This window comes from Mastacembelus armatus, chromosome 5 (genome assembly GCF_900324485.2).
Source record: "Mastacembelus armatus chromosome 5, fMasArm1.2, whole genome shotgun sequence".
NCBI lineage: Eukaryota > Metazoa > Chordata > Actinopteri > Synbranchiformes > Mastacembelidae > Mastacembelus > Mastacembelus armatus.
Genome location: NC_046637.1, coordinates 6,905,306 through 6,928,654, shown reverse-complemented (window position 1 = coordinate 6,928,654; position 23,349 = coordinate 6,905,306). Strand labels below are relative to the sequence as shown.

Below are 23,349 nucleotides of genomic sequence, written 5' to 3'. Positions count from 1 at the left end.
ATTCTAGTGTTGATTTTTTTTTTTTTTTTCTCATGTGTTTCTCTCCAGTGTAGCCTACCAGTATATGTGTAGCATAGCACATGCTGTGTTGATTCCTATATACCCAAAGGAGCAGCGACAGGGCAGATACATCTGTTTAACTGCTCATTAGAAGAAAGAGCAAATTAATCCTCTCAGGGATCTTTTCTCTGTGTGAGGCCAATAAGAACAGATGTACAGAGTGGCTGCTGGAAAATTCCAAATTATTAGTTAACCGAGCCTTCTTTTGTGAGGGTAGGTTTGCCCAGATCGTGTCTCAAGGCCCCATGGAAGTGATATAATGTCAGCAGCAGCGTTAGCATGGCATACTGATTAAAGACCTGAGGGTGTGATTGACTTCATCTTTGTGACAGTCTAAGACTAGAATCCATTATTGTCTGACTGGATGTTGACATGATATAGGACTGTATCACAGGGACTGATTGTTTACCACAAGCTTCACAGCCAACTTAAAGAAATGTTTTATGCAAGCTCTTCATTTGAATTATAGCAAAAATGATGACTGTGTTTAGACAGCAGCATAAATTTTATGCTGAATAGAGCCATAAATGAGTCTAATCCACTGTAGGATGATGTATGTAGGATACAGTGCCATGAATATAAAAATGCTTTACACATTTGTAATTTCTTTATTTTAACAGCTTGAACATCGGTCTCAAAAATCAGGTAGAATGATGAGTGGTAGGTAACTAAATACATTGAAATATTTACAAGGTAAATGTTATATAAAATGATGAAATGTTTTCCTTTTAGAACCAGTTTTTGTTTCTTGAGGTGATAATCACCTTAAACATATTTTTGCTGTTTCCTGTTAGATTGCTAATACTGCAAAAACCAATAGACCAAATACCAAAGGTCATAATCTAAAATCAGCCAGTTTGTCAACCACACAACATATGTATTGGTATCTGCCAATAACACCATCAAGTCTTGATGCTTTGTTTGTTTCTAAGCAGATCTGCCCAAAGATCAGTGGAATAGTGAAAATAAGCATTATGCTTTAGGATGTGTTGCCTTCACTTCTCCAGGGAACACAGAAAAACACAAACCTGTACTGATGTGCTGGCTTGGCAATCTGCCAGCTGGATCAGGTGTAGGTAGTAAACGACTGTGGCTGTCATGAGTTACCATGAATACAGTCCAGTGAAATGACATGCAGATGCCTGAATATTTATTCATCATTATGAAATGACTCTGAAGTTGTTTTTTTTTTTTTTTTGTATTAAATGTTAGGATAGGAACAGGTAATATGGATTTGCCTTGTTCTTCCTTCATGCAACACAAACACAACTTGACATTTGTCTTAGAGGCATGATTGGAGGTGTTTGGGGTCCTCTTCCAGCACAGCTCTTATCCTCTGTGTGCCTTGTCATACATTACCTGAAGCCAGGCCCACAGGAGTCTGGCCTCCTTGTTGTGGGTCAGAATATTTATATCTATGTCCCATCTGTGTGCAGATTGTTCTCCTTTTCATAAATCATTGAGCTAAGGCAATTGCACAGACAGGGAGGAGTGAGAACTCCCGTTGGTGAGGCAGGAGCAGCCCCTGTGTGTCCAATATCTTACTTGTTTGTTTAGTGAGATGTGCTAAGAGAACAAATGTGAGCGATATCAAACGTGACACATTCACAAGTCTGAGCGGATGTTTTTGAATAAATATGTCACTCTCTTCTCATCGTCATTGTGTGCATGAATTACTGTATCTGTGTGAGTGCTTTGCAATCACTGCTCGCTCCAGTAAATGAGCCCAGCACGCCTCGCATTTTATCACTTTCAGACCAATCCGTTTGGTCCGAATAACAAGCTGTACTAAATATTTTGGGGGAATTTTTTGTTTGTATGTGTGTTCCTGAGTGCACTGCAGGCATTTAACTCAGTTTTACGTTTGATTTACAGGAATTTCTGTAATGTTTGTAATGTCTTCCATCACTGGATCCTAAAGACGACACTAAATATGCACTTGGCGCTGATGGAGACACCACTGAATACAATAGTGACACTGTCTAAATCACCTTAAGTATGTTTTTTGCTGTTTCCTGTTAGATTGCTAATATTGCAAATACCAATAATAAGGTCTTAATCTAAAATCAGCCAGTTACAGTATGTCAGCCAACCAACATATGTATTGGTATGTACCGATAACACCATCTAGTGAAGTCTCTATGCTTTGTTTGTTTCTAAGCAGATCTGCCTTAAGATCAGTGGAATAGTGAAAATGAGCATTATGCTTTAGGGTGGGTTGCCTTCACCTCTCCAGGGAACACAGAAAAACACAAACCTGTACTGATGTGCTGGCTGTGTGCCTGTAATGTCTTCAAACACTGCATCCTAAAGACAACACTTTAATATATCAAGCTGTGAACATTTTACAGCTGGACAAAAACATTGCAGAAACACAACAGAATGTTTCAGGTACACTGGTGGTCTTGATTTGCTTTGGAGAGGAGGATATGTGTTTGATTTTGATTACTAGATTTATGTGAAATTGAATATTATGTCCCTTAATGTTTTATTTATTATTAAATGATGATTTAAAGGTTTTCAGAAGAGAACATTTCGTTAGGAATGGACTAATACAACATGCTGTATGAGTATTACTGTCACTTATTAGCAGATAGGTCAGTATTTGATGTTGGCAGATACCATGTGTTGGGGTTCTAGAATCTGTACTGAGAAAAACTTGACCTAGTGCATCATTTCTGTTTTTTGTTTATTTTTATTTGTAGAGTTGAAAGAGGAGGCAAAGTTAGTTAAATTTGATGGCATATTTAAACTCATTTTCTTCTCTGACAAATACCATTTTCACCCTTGTAACAGAATTACTGCTGTCTATGAATCTACACAGGCTCGGCATGTTTATTGCGTTATCGACAGGCTAAAACAATCAATTAATCAATCGGGAAACAATTGATTTGTTGTTTATCAAGCAACATTTCCAAACATTTTCAGGTTCCTGCTTTTAACATGAAGGTTTGCTGCTTCCTCTAATATAGTTAATTGTAAAAATATAAATGAGTTTTGACTGTTTATCTGACAAAGTAATCTGTCTGCAGATGTTACAGAGTTATGGGACAAAACTTGATACTTGATACAGCCCTATTGGTTGATCTCCGTGGACCATGATGTTTACAGATGAAATTGTCATCTGTAGTGAGAGCAGGGAGCAGGTGGAGGAAAATCTAGAGTGGTGGAGGTTTGCTCTGGAAAGGAGAGGAATGAAGGTTAGCCACAGTAAAACAGAGTGTGTATGTGTAAATGAGAGGGACTCAAGTAGAACGGTGAGGTTACAGGGAGTTCAGGTGAAGAAGGTGGAGGATTTTAAGTACCTAGGGTCAACAGTCCAGAGCAACGGAGAGTGTGGAAAAGAAGCTAAGAGATGTGTGCAAGCAGGTTGGAACAGGTGGAGGAAAGTGTCAGGTGTGATGTGTGAAAAGAGAGTCAGCAAGAATGAAAGTAAAGGTGGACAAGACAGTGGTGAGACCAGCAATGTTGTCTGGTTTAGAGACAGTGGCACTGAGAAAAAGACAGGAGGCAGAGCTGGAGGTAGCAGAGCTGAAGATGTTGAGGTTCTCTCTGGGAGTGATGAGGATGGATAGGATCAGGAATGAGGACATCAGAGGGACAGCTCATGTTTGATGTTTTGGAGAAAAAGCCAGGGAAGCCAGATTGAGATGGTTTGGACATGTTCAGAGCAGGGACAGTGAATACATTGGTAAAAGGATGCTGAGGTTAGAGCTGCCAGGAAGGAGGCCTAGAGGAAGACCAAAGAGGAGGTTCTTGGATGTAGTGAAGGAGGACATGAGGATAGTTGGTGTGGGTGAGGAGGATACAGAGGATAGGGTTAAATGGAGGCAGATGATTCGCTGTGGCGACCCCTGAAGGGAGCAGCCGAAAGGAAAAGAAGAAAGATGACACACCAAGTACCCTTCTACCTGTCTCCCTGATCACTTTAGCTGTAGCTGTCCAGTCATCTGGAAGAACCTCCTGACCTCCCAGAGCCTGTTTCAGCTCCTCCCTGAAAGCCACACAACACTCTTCCTTTTTCAAATTCCACCACTTGGTCCTCTGCTCTGCCCTTGTCCTCTTCATCTTCCTCACCACCAGAGTCATCCTACACACCACCATCCTATGCTGTCTGGATACACTCTCCCCAACCACTACTTTGCAGTCACTGATCTCTTTCAGGTTAAAATGTCTGCACAAGATGTAATCAACTTGTGTGCTTCTGCCCCCCCCCCCCCCCCCCCCCCCCCTTCTCTCCCACCTCATGTATATTCCACCATTGAATGTTACTAACCTTGTGCTCTCTCTCTACCCTAGTTTGTGCTCTCTCCCTCCCTCTCTCTCTCTCTCTCTCTCTCTCTGTACCTTCTGCAGGTGTCCCTGGTCCTGGAGCTGTTTATCGCTGATGTGCAGTTACTGGCCCCACCAACTTGCAGTGTCTATTTGTTGTTTATTGTTGCTGTTCTTTTCTCTCTGCTCTATCCACTCACCCCAACCGGTCGAGGCAGATGGCCGCCCAAACTGAGCCCGGTTCTGCTGGAGGTTTTTTTTTCTTCCGTTAAAGGGAGTTTTTTCCTCTCCACTGTCGCCAAGTGCTTGCTCATAAGGGAATTGTTGGGTTTTTAGTTTTAGTTTTTGTAAAGTGCCTTGAGATGATTTGTATTGTGATTTGGCGCTATACAAATAAAATTGAATTGAATTGAACTGCCTCCACTCTTATATGTCACCCTATGCTCCTCCCTTTTCTGGAAAAATGTGTTCACTACAGCCATTTCCATCTTTTTTGAGAAGTCTACCACCATCTGTCCTTCTGCATTCCTGTCCTGCATATCAAACTTACCCATCACTTCCTCATCACCTCTGTTTCCCTCACCAACATGTCTGTTGAAGTCTGCCCCAAACACCACTCTCTCACCACTAGGGATACCCTGGATCACCTCATCCATCTCCCTCCAGAATTTCTCCTTCTCTTCTAACTCACATCCTGCCTATGGGGCATAACCACTGACAACATTCAACATCACACCTTCAACTTCCAGCTTCAGACTCATCACCCTGTCTGACACTCTCTTCACCTCCAGAACTTTCCTAGCAAGTAAACAGACTTCCACAGGATTTATAGGTAGGCTTTCACATTGCACTGGCACTTTACTGCCAGGATGAAATTAGTTAGGCAGGCAGTGATAGTTATATACACGCACAACACCACTTTGCTTGTCATTGTCTTCAGATACACCACACATTTAAAGCCAAAAAGAATATATTCCGATGTGTCCATAATTATAGGAGCCCCAGTAGGATAAACACAGAGCTTTTAGGGATTCATCTGTGAATTTGCACTGAGGATTGCTGATGTCTCTTCAAAGGCATAATATGTCTAATGAGGACTTTGCTTTGAAGTCTGTCCTCATAAGGCTTTCTGCTTTGTTTGCTTTTGTTTGGACTTTTAGAAAAGATGAATTGCTCTGCCATTAACATTAAAAAGAAAAGAAGGGGAACTTTACCTCATTGTTGGAATAAATGCATTTGATTGTTGTGGTTTGGTAATTGTTTTAACCCCTTAAAACTATACAGTGTGGTTCATGGAGAAGGTCAGTCCCCTACACAATGTAGTCATTATGCCACACAATAAGGTGAAGCTCATACAGCAGATACATGATGTGGCCTCTGTTTTTGCACTTCTTGGAAGTGCCAGAGGAAAAAAAAAATATTGCACATTTTTCTAGCACTGTTATTAAACAGAAATAAACACTCACTAATAAGCTGATTGAGTTTCTACTGTAGTACTGCACTCTCTCCTCTATAATATGTTGTTCTGTGACGGGATGTGCTTTTCAGTGGGTCTTTTCCCACAGCTGTGCTCTCATCATCTCCACTGACCTGAATCATCATTACCTCAGTCAGGCCCGTGCAGTACTATTGGTAAATGTTTCAATGCAAACTAATGCTGGGGAGGGAAAGTGGTCCTCTTAACACAGAGTCACATAAGGATGCTGCCACTATTAAAACTGATATGTGGCTGTAGTCTCATATCTGTCGACCTGTGTGGTGCTGCTGGAAATAGGCCGCAGTTATGAGCTTTTGGAAATAGTCAGTGTAGATAAAAATGATTGGACAGGAATGTAATAGATTAAAATGGTAACAGCTCTATCAAGTGATGAAACTGTTTATCCTCAATATTTGACATGCTCCTGGACTCTGATAAAGAGTGGGACATTATGTTTAAACCCCTTTATCATAGTGTTTTCAGTTTAGTCTTTCCACAGGGGTTTAAATCATAGGCGTTCATAGAAATGGAATTAAAGAATAATTTCATTGATGAATCAACCAGAATGAAACGGCAAATATAATTACTGGAAGTTGATCCTGCAAATGCAACATTTTAATATATTACTGGTTGTCTTCATTGTTGTGGTTTATTGCTTGTAATAGCCTGTTACAAATATAAATCTTAAAAGGATGTTTGTTTTGCAGATGAAAGTCAGTTTACTTGTGCAAAATACTATTCTGTTGGATGAGCTGGTGTTGTCAGGGTTGGGAGTGGTTTCTTTTCTTTTTTTTCCAGTTGCAAACAACCAGCTCCAGGTACTTTGAAGTTGAACCAAGAAATTGATGTATATACAATGAAAGATTATTACAGTGGACAGTTGGGGTAATAATATTACCATCGACTTTGTTTGGGTAATTGTTCATTTAGTATCCCTGCATGTGTTGTCCCATACTCCCATCAGACTTCTTCAGAGCAATGATGCGATGTGGGTGTTGCTTAGCAATAAAATTCTTAGACATATGCTACTACTACCAAACAAAATAATGGCCACACTTTGACACACACACACACACACACACACACAAAAAAAGAAAGACCCACAACTGTGATAAACCAAAACTATCCTACAGGGATTACAGTATGATTGCCTCAGAGAGCTTTTATCTATGCAGCTTCCTTCCTTCAGCGTGGAATAATTGGAGTGTTACTGATGTTACTGTCATTGTGCTGATGCTGAGACTGTGAATCATAAGTGGCAGGAACATAACACGAATCTACTCTACCTGGGGTTGCAGGACAGCTTTTAATTGGAAAACAGCACCTCGAACAGATACAGCATAAACCGCAATGGTGTGGCTGCTATTTTTGAGAAATTTGTGCAGGTTATCTGACTGAAATCGATTTGCATATGTGTGCTTTATGTTATCACTCTGGGTCGAGATTTTCCTGCTTATGGCAGGGAATGAAAGCCAAATAAGCAGAATATCTATAATCCTGCTTTTCATAACATCCTACCCATGCCTGTATGTGTGTATGAAAGCATGTTTGTGTGTCTTTCTGTTTATGTATACATGTGGGGGTTCAGCTGCTTGGACAGCAGTGCCACAGGCTGTGAAATGTAATCTCAGAGTGTTAATTTCACAGCCTGGAATATGGGCTGGAAGATTCCCATTGCATCATTCAGGCACTGGGATCCCCCCCTTGTTGCCATGGCTACCTCCAGTATGCCAAACTACGATCAAAGCGATGCCACATCTTTGTGCACACTGATATTAGATTGACTTGGCCCCTATATTCTGTGTATTATTAGGTTTAGCTTAACCAATAGGGCTGTTAAAGTTTTGCTGTTACTGGTAAATTTCTTCTACCTTTTCCCTCCTGTCCTCGTCCTCCCGCTTCCACACCTTCCTTCTCTTACTATCTGTCAATGTAAACAAAAACCACAAAATTCAGTATCTCATATTTTCTTTAACACATAAAAAATAAATCATCAGCAGGTATGAATTGTCAAAAAATACAAAAAAGGATGCACAAATACAAAAAAGGTGTAGCCAAAAATTTGCTGTGCCATTTATACCCCGGGATCTATCCCTTTAACACCTCTAGATGTGTTAGACTATGGTGGGCAGTGTTTTAAAATGACTTACATGACTACTACACGACAGAAGTGGATCTTTAGTCATGGTAATAGTGAAGTGAAAAATCTATTTGATAGATTTGCAGAATATTTTAGACAGATCAGGGTCCCACAATGTATCACATTTACTTTGGTGATCCCTGTTATTTTGTCTAGTGTTACCATGAGGTTCACATTTGACTGAAATATCTTCACTATTAACCAACTTCCAACTATTGGCTGAATTGCTCTGAAATTTACTCAGAATTTTAAATTTGTCCAGCATTGAAGTGTATGATCAAATCAAAATAATGACAGTGTTGTGTTTATTGACAATTCATAATGTTAGCATGTAAGATGTTAAAAATTCATCCATTATCTACACCTGCTTATCCCTTAACCAGGGTCACGGGGATCTGCTGGAGCCTATCCCAGATCTCTTTGGGTGGAAGGCAGGGGTACACCCTGGACAGGTCACCAGTCCATCACAGGGCCACATAGAGACACACACAGACAAACAACCACGCACACTCACACTCACTCCTATGGGCAATTTAGAGTCATCCACACAGAAAGGCCGGGTTGCGACCCCAGGACCTTCTTGTAGTGAGGCAACAGTGCTAACCACTCAGACAATTTCAAAAATGTGACATGAAAATTTTAGATTGGCTAAACATCAGCATGTCACTGTGACGGTACTAACATTAATGTTTAGCCCAAAGCAGAGTCTTGATAAATGATTGTTGCATCAATGTGATATAATGATTTATTATTTATGAATTTGAAAAACTTTCCATCATGTCAAGTAACTATTTCAACTCTTAACAGTTTAATTACTCCAATTACTTTTAAAATGCGTGTGCCTGTACATGCTTCTTTTTATAATTAAACTTAAGAAACTTAAATTTGAATCATCAATATTGACCACTCAGTTACAATATTTTGTGATGCACAGAGTGAATGATAGATACTTTATCTAATATCTATTATATATATAGTAAAGGCAACATGGCAGCACTCATAAGTTGAAGAAATAGTAAAATTACTAATTGTAGTGCCACTTAAGAGAGTGAATGAATCTTTGGCGTTTGGGCAAGCACTTACACAGACATGTTTCCATATATATATATATATATATATATATATATATATATATATAGAAAGTCTGACCATGAAATATTAGATTGGTAGATCTTTTTGCATGCCCTTCATAGTAGACACACATTTTCTATTCTTCTCATATGAACCTTCCTGGAAAGGTCACTGTGCCTCAGGAGTACTTTACTCTGGAATACATCATTTCTCACTAAATTACAGTTTAACAGTGTTTGTCAGAATGACATGTGTATTACGTGTTCATTTTGTGACAGTGTCCCGGCTGAAATCACCATAATTCATTTCAGTCAATGTGCAAGTGACTGAATTAAATGTTGCACCTGTATTGTTGTGCCGAAATTTATGGTAACACCAACATTTTGAGGTCAGTGAATCAGTAACAACATCACATTATCAGATAAACAAGACAAGTGAATCAGCAGCTGAGAAAGACCTAAATTAAATAAGCATATGTCTGGTGCTGTTTATCGTAATAACCCCTTTAATTGAGTTCTTGCTCTTCTCCATCCTGGTGATTCCTGCTGTAGCCTGCTACATTCCCAAATGAGCCGCTCTGCCACCTCACTGTGATTTGGCAGTGAGACACACACAGCACCAGTCAGGAGTTACATTACTCAGCCCATCTGCTCCTTACAAACTGTGGTTCACACTTCAAAGATGTCTCTCACACCAGCTACTGCAAGAAGGTGCAAGCCTGATAATTTGCAGAAATAATACAGTGGGGTGCTTTTTCTAAGACATATTTGGAAAAGAAATTGAAGGAATAACTTTTCCCTCCCCATTGATACTGTTTACCTTGTTATTCAAATGCTGATTCCTAAGTAATGTTGCCTGTTGAGTCTATATATGTGGAACATGTATTTTTCAGTATTGCCTGCTTTAAAGCCTCAAGTTATTTGTTTCCTGTGAGTTAATCTCCTTCATGCTTTTTGTGGAGTAAAACTCAGGTCTGCTTTCTTCTCTTGGTTTCTTCAGCCCTTTCTCTACCCTTCCCATCAACCTTTTGAAAAAATATATGACCATACTCAGGCCACAATCAATTGAAGAGGCGTTTTACCATCTCTTTCCACGTCTGTGGTCTGTCTGCCACTGAAAATTAACACCTCTTAGGTCATACATAAAGCAATAGTCCAATGCTCAGGGGGGGAATGGACCTTTCGTTGTAGCTCTACCAATCCATTACTGTGACAGCACAGCATGCAGGGGCCAGAGAGCTTGTTCTCTCCTGGGATCTGTAATTCAGGAGGCTAGATCCTTCCACCAATGTTTGCCTCCTCCTTGCCCACAACCTTCATGTTTCACTGTAGCAATGCTGTTTAGAATAGTAATGCCACATGTCTACGTCACATGCCAGATATGTCGTTGCATCACATGCTGTCACTTGAGACAGTTGAGAGCGCAGCTTTTGCTCGTGACTGTGCCTTAAATACCAATTTGGGCCCGCCTGGAGTTGAGAGCAACCTGATAAAAATTCATATTTAAAACAACACAGATTGGGTGTCTGAATTTCTAAAGGTCAGATGATGATAATGAGAAGTAATTTTAATTCTGTATGGAATCTGATTTTCAGTGCAAACATTTTTTTTCTTTTTTTTTTTTCCGTGTCTACATTTGCAAGATTGTTTGTCTTGGAAAATCTGTATTATCTGGTGTCTGCCTCTTTACTTCTGTTTGACATGCAAGCAAAGCTATGTGCTATATATCAGCATGTACCAAGTGGCATGTCTGTATTTTGTGTTTATTTTTGAAATATAACCATAGCATATAGTCACAGAAGTTGATGAGATGCTGAGGTTAATTGCACCCGCCGTGTGTCTGTGTGTGTGTCTGTGTCTGTGTGTGTGTCTGTGTGTGTGTGTGTGTGTGTGTGTTACGCTTATTCTGTGCGTCACTGTGACAGCAGCTGCTTGGATCTCCTTGGTGGTCAGATGGATTTACTGAAGAATTCAGCATGTCAAATCCAAATTCTTAGCATCAACACACGAAATATTATGACCCATATAAATAAATAAATAAATGTATGTTTATATTTCTTTTTAGAGTCTCTATTTTTTTAATTAACGCAGTCTGACCCAGCTGAACTCAATATAAAAAGCAAACCTTTTTAAATAAATGATTGGCCAGGGTGTAAGATGCTCACTGAATTAATTTTGTTTTGTTTTCTGTCTCTTCATAGCAACTTAGACATGGTTAAAAACAGCTCCTGGTTATAGGGGATGACTGTGGATATGGTCACATTGCATTTTACATTTAAACTTGACTATTTAAATTTAACTATTTATTTAAAAGTGTTAAGTTGAGATTTATACCCCTAATAAAACAGGTTGCAATGCACAATGTTACTAGATATTTACAGGCGATTCCCATTGTTAAACTAGATGACAGAGCTAATGCCAGCTGACTAATACATGACCTCTTACAAACTCAACTGAGTCAAAGAGGTACAAACCGTTTTTGACCTGACATTCAAAGTAGTTAAGGAAATTTTACATTTAATTTTAAAGTACAATTTTCTGTGGCCACAGCTAAAAGAAGTGATTACACCTGTTATTTTCAGTTAAGGTGAAGTGTATGAGCATGGTTAGAAAAGAAAAACTACATAAGTAGATTACTGATATCATACAGGTGATTAGGAGTGTACTCAGTTGTGTTGTACAATTTAAATAATACATTTTCTTGTCTTACAAAGGATTGACAGTTTCTTGAATGTATATTCAGTTAAACATATTGACCAGCTTTGTTTAATATAGTATGTCATTTTAAAAGCAGTTAATACTTATAAGATCTACCTGATTTCACACAGAGGCACAAGTTATTTACTTTATTGCTGTTTAAGTTTAATGATCACATAGTCCTGCAATTTGTACCATCCACTTCAACCACCTCCCCACATAAAGTGTACTTTCACTAAAAAAAACCAAATAAAAACTTGCCATGCCATGTTTTAACTTGGTAAAGCAAATGTGTTATATATAAATGTAATTTCCAGCTCACTGGGTTGCCTCTTTGTCATCCAATAGAGTAAGGGGATCGAATTTGTCAACCTGCTTTCAGTTTTTCACAAGATATTGACTGAAAGAAAAATCACCTGTTCTAGTGCTCATTTAAGTCTTCACTTGGCTGCTTTGAAATGTGCCAAACAATTAGTTGTTACAATATTTATGACCTTGGCCTTCACCTTGGCTCGTGATAGCTGTGGCAGTGGACAGTGAATGTTTAATGATTCTGCGTTGGCAGAAATCACATCACATGATCGATAGACACTGGTCTCTGTCTCTCTCCCTGCCTTTATTGATCAGCCAGTGTGTGCCTGTGAGCCAGACAGGGCTGGGAAAAAAGCCTTGTTCCTCATTACTCAAAAAGCAGTCCAAGCATTGTCACTTTTGATGGAAACCAGCCCTCTTTTCCCTGACTGGCTACAGTATTGAAGAATGAAAAATGCAGATTAGATCTTTTTGAAAAGATTATTATATCAGATCCTGTCTTGCCCCTCCAGACCAGCACTATTTGTAATGTAACTTAAAATTCCAGCTTCTGCCAGAGTTAATAAGTCATTTATTTTAACTTTCCAGACTGATAAGAACTGTTTTTAGCTGCTTTCAGCTCCGGAGGTTTGGATACATAATATGTGATACGTTTTGTCTTCAGCAGGCAGCCAACAGAGTAGTCTAAAAAATAATGAAGGAAATAGATTGGCAGACATTGTGCAACTGAGTAGTAGATAGGCATGTGTACAGCAAGGTCAGGATCTAGGGAAAATATGGCTTTTGTTTACAAGGACAATAAATCACCTGTAGTGTATTGTTTTAAAAAAAACAAAACATTCTTGATATGGAATCTGACACCTTGGTTGCTACACTGATGGTATCTTCACTGGGATTATATTACAACAAGAAGGTGTTTGGTATTGTTTCATAAAAACACACAGAGGCACATCTGCATTCAGTATCTCAACAGTATATACAGGAAAGCATTTCATGTTGTGTAACACTGCTGCTCAGTGTTTATCTCTGGTCCTCAAATTATTGAAAGGTTCTTCATCTGAGCTGCAAAGCAAGTTGGATTTATCTGAATCTGGAGCTGACACACCGAATCAGTCTGTGTTTACAAGTGTAAATACTACTTACATGGCCAAGGGGAAAATTGAATTTATTTTCAGCTATTATGTTTTAACTGCAAAGTGAAAATGGCAAAAGAAATGAGGGAACAGGGGGATCATATAGCCGAAGGCTGTTCAATAACAAGTGACATTGTGAAATGAAAATGTCGCTCCTACCCAGGGTCTAAGCTTTATATCTGTCCCCTTCTGTTGAGCTGATTCTTGTGTGTTTGATAAGTGGCCTTGCAGTCGACAAATGCACACACACAAAAAGCCTGATTCGTTTTAATCCTGATATGCAACATGTTCATTCCTCAGTGGGAATGTGAAAAATAGTCCCTGGTCTGCTCACTCCTGCACGAGTTGGACCGGAAATTATATAACTTCTTCAGCTTAACTCTTTTTCTTTTTACCAAACCCTTGATGTTTCGTTGCTATGGAGACAAAAACCCAGACAAAACCTCCCATGCTTACTGAGATGCAACTACTGGGACATTGTTAAGAGCAGCATGGTTTTCTCGGTGCAACAGATAATTTCTTCATAATGTGCCTGACGTTTATGTAGTGGTTTGATGAGCAGATGTGCCTGTGATGTGTTGACTGATTTCAGCAAAGAGTGAGTTTATTGATTAATAATTTGGAAAACTGGAAAACAATGGTCGGCAATTTCTCACTGAGTCCAAGCTGACATCTACAGTTAGTCCAAGACCAAAAAGATATTCAGTTTACAATGAAATAAAAAACCTAAATCATCACATTGACAAATCAAAGCAGAAAATGCTTTGTGTTCCTGCTTAATAAATGACTAAAATGTTTCAGATCAATTTTAGACAACTATCTCAGCTCTAGTGGTCAGGTGTTATAGGGGTCTGATCACTAAAATTGATCAGACAGGATTGGCACACTACTTATTCCACTTTATTTTTTTTATCTTTTTTTTTCTTTTTTTTTAGGGCTGGGATTTTAATGTGGTAATTGTGATTAATTCATTACAGAAACAATAGCATGGAACTTCCGTATCGCCATAAAAAAGTGTGATTAAGCATTATTGTTTCTGTCATTAATTGCAATTAATGCATTAAAGTCCCAGCCCTATGTTTTCAACCTGTTTAGTCAGTGTTTTAAAATTTGGCACCGTTTTCTCTTCCCTAGTCATCAAGAACCACTGTGAAAATAAGCTTTGAGATTTACTGAGTTTTTTTCATCTTTAACTATTTTATTGTAATTTTTATCAGTGTGGTGGCACGTTTGTTAGGCCTGATGGATGAACTAGTCAGAGGTCAAGTTTTAGCCTGTGTGGGGAAACCACTGAGATTATTGGATATGCCTGAGGAGGAAAACATCATCTTTGGGCTGCAGGCAGGAGATCAGTCTGAAACCAAACTGATGTGATAATGAAGTTATAGGAAACTGAAGAGGAATCGATTGGCTTGAATTAATTCCACAGTAATATATCCATATAATAATAGGTACAACCAGTGGTGAACTGGCATGTGGGCAAACCATTGGGCCCTTTGGGTGACATCCATCCATCCATTATCTATACCGGTTTATTCCTAATTAGGGTCACAGGGATCTGCTGGAGCCTAACTTTGGGTGACAATATAATTTAATTTATCTTATTTTAATTAAATACTGGGAGTCAAGTCAGCCAAGAGTGAGTGGGCTACACTGGTCCACGTACTGGGTCATTTGTTCACGGGCATATGACCCAGTCTTGTCCCAGTCCAGCCTTAAGGCTACACATTCATTTCAGCAACAACAAGAAGTCTTGAAAAAACTTGTTGTTCATGTTGTATGTGGAAAAAATGGACTGGATTTTAGTATGTTGTCTCATGCCTAGAAATATTTTTTCTAGCAGTGCAAAAGAGGTCAGTAGGTTTTTTTAGATCAGTGTCATCCACTTTAAGAGGATTTTCTGACTATGTTCATAAATGAGTACTAGATGTTTCCATATTTGGATTGGAGGGAAGGCTCGGCTTTTTCTGTGGATTTCACATGTTGAAATTAAAATCCAGAGTGGCACAATACAAATAAAAGAGCGCATTGTGCATTAGCCTGGCCTCCCATTCGACCTCATTAACCCCGTGCACATATGCGCCTAAAACCACAATGACAGACGGCTTTGATGAAGCTTGTCAGTATAAATTAGAAACAACATAGATTTTGCATGTTCGTCATTAATCCCCGCTATAACAAAGAGTGACTCTTGAGAGGCTTCTTTGAGGCGATTCTCTCACCACATGGACCAAAGTTTAATTTGGTGACTGATCTCGAGCTTTCAGTGTTGTATTTACAGCATCTGCAAAAGCATCTTCAGTCGACCACAAACAAAACCCCACTCGACACACTTGATGCTGATGAGAGCGCGCATTGATTTACTGTACAAGCCGGTGCGTGCTTGTTTTCAGCACCACGGAGAGCAGCACCTACTTAAATAATAAGACACATAATGGAAAACTAAGCACAAGTATATCGTGTTTTTTTATGTGGTGTGTCATTATTCCGACTTTGAGAGCAGCCACAAAACTGTTGCATCAGCTCCAGTTCTGTGAGAAAAAAGTGAAGCTGTGACTGATAACGTTACTTTGTCAGAAGAGTTGGACGCAAGAATTGGCAAAGCAAAAAAGACGTGAACTCCCTGTTGTGCTTTTAGTGCCACTTTGTGAGTCCACAGAAGAGGAAACTGTTCTGAGACACCAGAGACGACCTGTTGTCATTTTCATGTTATAAAGGTTGCAGTGGGTTTGGATGAGCCATGCATGAGCTCCCAGAGAATGAATCCAACTTCAAACACGCGCTGATGTGATTTCATCAAGTGTTTTTGCGCCATGACACGTGCGTATGAAGTTGATTTCTATTGGGTGGGTGGTGGACGCCGTGGGTTGATGGCGACGTGTTTGGGGGGGGGGGAGGCAGAGGGGAGTGCAGCACTTCACTGTCTGGATACGCGGAGATGGATGGAAGAGATGTATGTGTCGTCGGCCGCGGCTCTCCAAAGCTGTAGGCTTTGGCTGAGAGAGGCGTGGCGCACTCCAGACTGAAAACAGTCTGTATGGATGACCAGTCCTCTTGTGTGATCCAGTCGCCCACGCCCACCAGGCATAGGGGCCACAACGCGACTGACCTCCGGGGTTATGCCGAGGTGGCGAAGGGCATCATGACGGTGGAAAACATGCTCGAGGACTCCGCTGTGCTCTCGGTGCCTCACCTTTCGGTGGATCGATATGAGCGCAGCCGCCAGGGATGCTGCGAGAGGGTGGTGATCAACATTTCAGGTTTACGCTTCGAGACGCAACTTAAAACTTTCAACCAGTTCCCAGACACGCTACTGGGGGACCCCAGGAAAAGGATGCGCTACTTTGACCCACTGAGGAACGAGTACTTCTTTGACAGGAACAGACCGAGCTTTGATGCCATCCTCTACTACTACCAATCAGGGGGACGCATACGGAGACCCGTTAACGTCCCCATTGATATTTTTTCCGAGGAGATTAGGTTTTATCAACTGGGAGAGGAGGCCATGGAGAAATTCCGAGAGGATGAAGGGTTTATAAAAGAAGAGGAGCGCGTATTGCCCGACAATGATTTCCAAAAGCAGGTTTGGCTTTTGTTTGAGTATCCTGAAAGCTCTGGACCAGCAAGAGGGATAGCCATCGTTTCAGTGCTCGTTATTTTGATTTCCATTGTTATTTTCTGCATGGAGACTCTGCCCGAATTTCGGGATGAGAGAGACCAAGCCACAGTGGCCCCCACTGTCAATGGCACTGCACCCTACGTGCCAAGCCCATTCACAGACCCCTTCTTTGTGATTGAGACTTTGTGCATCATATGGTTTTCTTTTGAGTTGCTGGTCAGGTTTTTCGCCTGCCCCAGCAAAACTTGTTTCTCCAAAAATATTATGAATATCATTGATATCGTCGCCATAATCCCCTACTTTATCACTCTGGGGACCGAGCTGGCCGAGAGGCAAACTAACGGGGGGCAACAAGCGATGTCTCTAGCAATCCTAAGGGTGATCAGACTAGTGAGAGTTTTTCGCATTTTTAAGCTCTCACGACACTCAAAGGGACTCCAGATTCTGGGACAGACCCTTAAGGCCAGCATGAGGGAGCTCGGTTTGCTCATATTTTTTCTTTTCATCGGAGTTATTCTTTTCTCCAGCGCGGTTTACTTTGCAGAAGCCGACGACCCCTCGTCCAGCTTCACCAGCATCCCAGATGCGTTTTGGTGGGCAGTTGTCACTATGACCACAGTCGGATATGGAGACATGCATCCCGTGACCATTGGTGGAAAAATAGTGGGGTCGTTGTGCGCAATAGCAGGCGTGCTCACCATTGCCTTACCCGTACCAGTGATTGTGTCAAATTTCAACTACTTCTACCACAGGGAGACTGAAGGAGAGGAGCACTCACAGTACATGAACACAGACAGCTGTGAACACCTCCCACCGGGGGAGCTGAGGAGGTCGTGCAGCTCCTCCTCTCTCAGCAAGTCTGAGTACATGGTGATAGAGGAGGGCATCAACAGTGCGTTCAAACAGCCCAACTTTACCACCGAAAATAACCAGAACTGCGTGAACATCAACAAGATCTTCACAGATGTGTAAATGAAACAGAAACAGGATCATTTATGGAGCATGGAATTAGAAGCTATAATATTATTTTTTTATATAAGCGATCGTAATGTGTCAGCTCATATCCGTGGATGAACGCTGCGTAAATGTCCGTTTTAACAAGTGATTTATCCTGTTTTAAATTTACGCACATTTAAAATAGATGTTTCTGGTGTCGATTCTCATCGTTTGAATATTTCTAAGAGGTCATGAAGTATCAGTATGGCCTAAAACATTCGAGGTGGGGAAAATGTTAATTACGATTTGTTGTCAGGAAAAGTTAAAGCAGATATTGTGCAGTGCATATTGCCACACGATGCCTACATATCTCGATATTATGAAAGTTGTTGATGTTCATGATTGGGATACACGTGTAGCATATAGTGCACTATATTACATCCACCTGTCCGTCAAAAACGACGTCTCATGCTTTGTGGAAGTAAATGTCCAGTAATGTAATTGAATAGACCATGATATAGCCAAATGCCTGCTTAGGTTATATTAAATATCATCATAACCTGTCGAGACGATGGACTTGAGTCGTGTTCACATTATTATTCAGGTAAGCCTAATAAGCTGCAGAGTGATGTAGATGGCAGCATTTATCACTTATAGTCGAGTTTTACGTAAAATTGTATTTTTATTTAAACTGCGTAAAAACCGAATATTGAATAAACTGAAACTAAGTGATCCTGACTCAGAATGGTAGAATCATCTTTGGATAAATATCCCATTTCAGAGCAGCGTGGATGAAAGGAGGGCTGACGTGCGGTATGTCCCGCCTCCTGCCGGTTGAGCCCGCCTTGTGATGCAGTCTCCATGACAACGGTGGTTTCCTGGGCAACCCCCTACAATCTTATCACAGCATTGTTTTGCCTTTTTCACAGACTGTCCAACTTTGGTTCATTATCACCTTTTGTCATATCACATTAAAGTAACAACTGGAGTTTAACAACTTCCTTTAAAGTGGTTTAACCAGTATGAGTCAGACAGTATTAGTCCTTGAGATGAAGTCAGCAGCATCTAGTTTCAGAGAAAGCATTGGGGGATTATGTAGAAATGTGGTTGTCATGAATAGCAGCCTTAATGCGACTTGGCCTTTGCTTCCCTTCACTAAAACCAATGCGCCTGCTCTGTTTTTCAGATGTGAGCTCCATTCTCTGAGTTGGCATGCCAACTAGGTCTGACGTCAGTTACCTTTCATCCCCACCAGCAACACTTGCACGTGTGCTTTTAGCACAAAGTACAAACTCAAAGGAGTCCACTGAAAATTAATTACCGGGCTGTATCTCCCCCTCTAGTGTCATGGTGGTTTGCAGTAATGTTTGAGAGCTTCTCAAAACCACAAATATGGCTTTGTTGTTTTTAAGGGTCGTGGTCAGTGTTTCTTTTCTTTTAGTTTATATAGTTATCATTTCATTTTAAGTACTTAGGATTTTTTCATTATATGACTGTTTTATTTTTTTTCCAGCACTCATTAGGCTATTAGTTTGGTATAAAGCTACTTTCAAGCTGGATTTCAGGAACTTTTGGCTTTTATTAATTTCTCACAATAGTTGCCAGTTAATTGGTGTTGACTGATTTAGTCACATAATAGTTTCAGAGCTCTCTTAGCATAATTTCATTGCCTTTTTAAGTATACACTGAGCTAATGAGCAAACGTTAGTGCAAAATTCAAAGGTGAAGACAGCGCTGTTTTGCTAAACCACTTGTTTTACTGTTGAATAGTAAAAATGTGTGTAGCTGCTAAACTGTAGGTTTGTTTACACTTGATTACATGGTCAACTGTGTTTTTGAACTGAAACAGGCTTTATCACTGAACATAGCTCAGTCCTGCCCTCTAGTGGATGAACAGAATTATTACTATCAGTTAGGAATTTTAATATTTACTTGCACTGGGTGGCAGCTTACCTATACTGATGCAGAGACAAAAATATATTTATATACATTTGTGTGTGTGTATACTGTTTAAAATACAACCAAGTCTTGAAGAGAGAATGTGTATTTTTGTGCTTGATTGTGTAAGTGGTATAAAGTTTCTGATTTAGTTCAAGTGATGCCCTGGCAACTTGCTCAGGTCTGTATAGACACTGGATCCTTCTTTAATGTTTCAAAAAAACATGCCTGACATTGTTATATCAATTTGGCAGTTAATGACTTTTCCAAATTTCATCGTTTAAACATGATTCAGAAAAAATAGGCATATTACTCTGGTTTGAGGAGGACCCCAGCTTGATTTGATGCAAAGCATTTTCACATGTTCTTTGTACAATAGTTGCTCACTTTATTAGGTAGTGGTGGTGTTGCAGTGGATTACATTATATTGAGAGGCATTTCTCTTCTTTTGTCCATCTGTTTTGTACCTCTAAACGTCGTGCAGTCCAACACCACCACTAATTATGTCCTCACTTCCAAAACTTTTAACTAAATAAAAACCTCTACAACAGTGTCAAGGAAGCTTTAACACTGCTAAAGCAGAGGTTATGGCAAAACTGTTGTATTGGATTGTGTTCAAACAGTATAACATTTGTTTGCTTGTTTGTACATGCAGCTTTGGTGTTTGTGAGACCTAAAACTATAAAGAGAAAATAGCATCTTGTCCTAAAAATGTGACATCTAGGATGTGTCATGCAGGTTAGGAAACTACCTTAAAATTCCACCTAGACACTTTTACTCTGACCCATAATTCTCATGTTTCCCATGAGAAAAAGGGAATTACAGTTTGTGGGGCAAAGAGCCAAAAATGGCTCCTGTGTTTTCCTATGAAATGGACAGTTGTCCCAGAACCCACCCTCTGGCATTTACAGTCATAACAGACTTTAAGTACAGTTTTGCTGTGTAAATAATTATTAAAGTTTACCTCTTTTTCATGGTAGGCTAAAGTGTAGTTCTTGATGTTTGGATTTTTAATGTGGTCTACATTTGATTTGAGTATATAAAGGCTCATTTCCTATACAAATTGATCTCCACACAAACACAGCATTTCAGGAATATATACATAATCCTTAAGAACAGAGAGCTCAAAATGACTAAAAATATCGTGAGCCTGATTCTCCAGAGTATAATTTTAAAGTGAACTATTTTAGCGCTGATATTTACAGATTTTACCCATTCTTCCAATAAAATCTGCTGAAAGTTGAGTTTTACATGCAGAGCTACACTGTCCTCACTCCTGCAGGCCTGATACCATGTAGCCCACAGCCCCAGGTGCTCTGCCTCAGAACTGCTGAGTTGCTTTGTTCACTCTGTCTCCTCTCTTGGAATTTAAGTCCTTCTTCCATGTATTTTTAACCAGGAGAAAATGGAAAAAGTGCCTGCAAGTTACCCAGCACCGTTATTCATCATCCACAGAGCTTGACAGTAATGCTAGCACGGGACACCAGAAGTTCAGCCTACCTTGTTCTGGTTTGTGCAGAGGTAAGAATCATATCAGCAGTAAATTTGTTGGACTTTAATAGGCTGAGGTGTTCTGGCCTCATGAGGAGATCAATGTTGCTTTAAATTAATAAAATAGCTCATCAGTCTTTTCTGTGGTTGCTCATCAGGAACTCAGGATGCTTATTTTGAAGATTAATTGCCAAGACATGATTCTGCATTTATTTAGAATTTGATATCTTGCCACAATAATAGTAGGGAAAATAAGATAAGATCTTTTCTATAAATTCCTTTTTTGTGTTGTCCTTCATATCAAAATACAGTATTTTTAGGTACTGACAGAATATCTGTAGCAGTAAGTATTAAAGTCTCACATTAAATATTCACTAATCAATGTTTCTGACGACATATAATGTGGAAGGCGTTATTCCAAGCAACAGACCCGCAGAGGATTATAATCTGATTTTGCTGACCACTTGCCTCTTTTCTGCAGAGTTGTTTTGTAACTTTAGCTCATTGTGTTTGTGGCTCATAAATACTGTTTTTGACAGTCTTGTTTCCAGTCAAAGCAGACTGCTGTTTTTAGTGTAAGTGCTCTAAAACCCCTGTTCCATGATACCTGCCCAACACCAAGTGCAACAGTGGAACATTTTGGAGTGACCTATGTTTCCTGCAGGAGTTGGTCGAGGCAAAACCAGCTTAAAGGACAATACAGACATAATTTTGCCAGAAACACAATGTTATATTGTTGTGCTGTCTGTGCTGGATGTTTGAATAAGGTAACTGATAGCCTGTTTTCCATAGCATCTAAAGTAATGTTACATCAGTGTTGTATTTTCAGATTCCTCCACTGTTGCCAAGTGGCCAAAAAGTTAACTACTGCAGTTTTAACTTTAGTCATACTTGCAATCTTAGTTATTCTTTGATCCATTCATTTCTGATTTACCCAGTTTTTACCCAGGCTTTGCTTTGGCTGGTTGTATTTAACATTTAAAAACTTTTCCTCCTTTAGTTAAAGAAAACAAGCTTATGATTTTGGTGCCAGTACTCAAACTCTAGTAGGGATTTCATAGAAGTTTTGAAAACTTATAAATTGCATCCACCTCTAGTTACATAACAGTGATTCAACAGTATTAAAATGTAAAGCAAAATGCATCTGCTAATTTCAAATGTAATGACATATGTAGTTGTCTCACTATTCCCATATGTGTGTACATGTGCATATTAATGATTATGCATGAGCTGCAGAGCTGGTATGCCTGAATGCATTCTGCTGAGGGATCCTGCTCATTAAAAAACAGAAGGTACTGGAGAGGACACACCACACTGCACCAAGTCAGAGAGAAGGCAATCAAATATATGAGCTTGTCTGCATGATAAACAAATACACACACAGCTGCAGAAAACAGCAGTCAGCTCCACAGCCGGTTCTCTCTGATACTGCTGCTCCAGGCAGACGTGACGATATGAGTCCAAGCTCATGCTCTCTCAGGGACGGTGGTAATAGAGACCCCAGGCTTCCCCTCTTGTTTTATCTCCTTGCTGTCCTCATCATGTCCACAGTCACCATATGAGAGGAATGATGCCTCTCAGCAGCATGCTACCTCTAATAACACCCAGCATGCCAGGAGAGATGCCGCTTGTCATCCTTGAACTTTATCAAAATCGCTCATGACACATCTGTGAATGGATGAAGGAGGGCTGTGGCTGCATCTCGCACAATTATTCACAGCATTTCACATTTTTTTCCTGTTCTCATGATATTTTATGTGATACAGTATTTGCCCCAAAACTGTAGTTTAGTGCTGCCAAAAATAGTAATCACAAAACGTATTGCCATTATTTTCTCTGGGTGCCATTCATCCATCTGCTCTTTGGAAAACAAGTAATGGCACTCTGGGGGCTATTCCTAAAGTTCACTCTTCTGCATCAGGACTAAGTGTTCAGGGCTTTCAGTGAGACAAAGAAAAGCTCAGAAAGCATGTCTGAGAAGGCACATCGACCTCCCCCTGCCCAGATTTACTGAAGCTAACAGTGAAACCGGTTTCATATAGGCAACAGTGCCATATGTTGTACATAACTCCGATGTGGAACCAAGAAAATAATAATCCGCATATTTGATGTTTCTTATAACCACTATCTTTAGCTAATGCAGCTGAGTGCAGGATTGCAGGAGAATGAAAAGTGCTTTGTCACTAGGCTATAACTTTACCTGA

At 39.9% G+C, this 23,349-nt stretch overlaps 1 protein-coding gene across 1 annotated transcript; it reads left to right on the top strand.

Moving 5' to 3' along the window:
- The first annotated feature begins 16,198 nt into the window (after positions 1-16,198).
- Positions 16,199-17,752, top strand: kcna3a (potassium voltage-gated channel, shaker-related subfamily, member 3a). The gene has a single exon (XM_026307157.1). It carries the CDS (start codon positions 16,199-16,201, stop codon positions 17,750-17,752), a length of 1,554 nt encoding a protein of 517 aa, XP_026162942.1.
- The last annotated feature ends 5,597 nt before the right edge of the window (positions 17,753-23,349 follow it).

What these genes read in the sequence shown, in the direction of transcription:
- kcna3a (XM_026307157.1), top strand. Translation starts at nt 16,199, where the DNA reads ATGGATGACCAGTCCTCTTGTGTGATCCAGTCGCCCACGCCCACCAGG.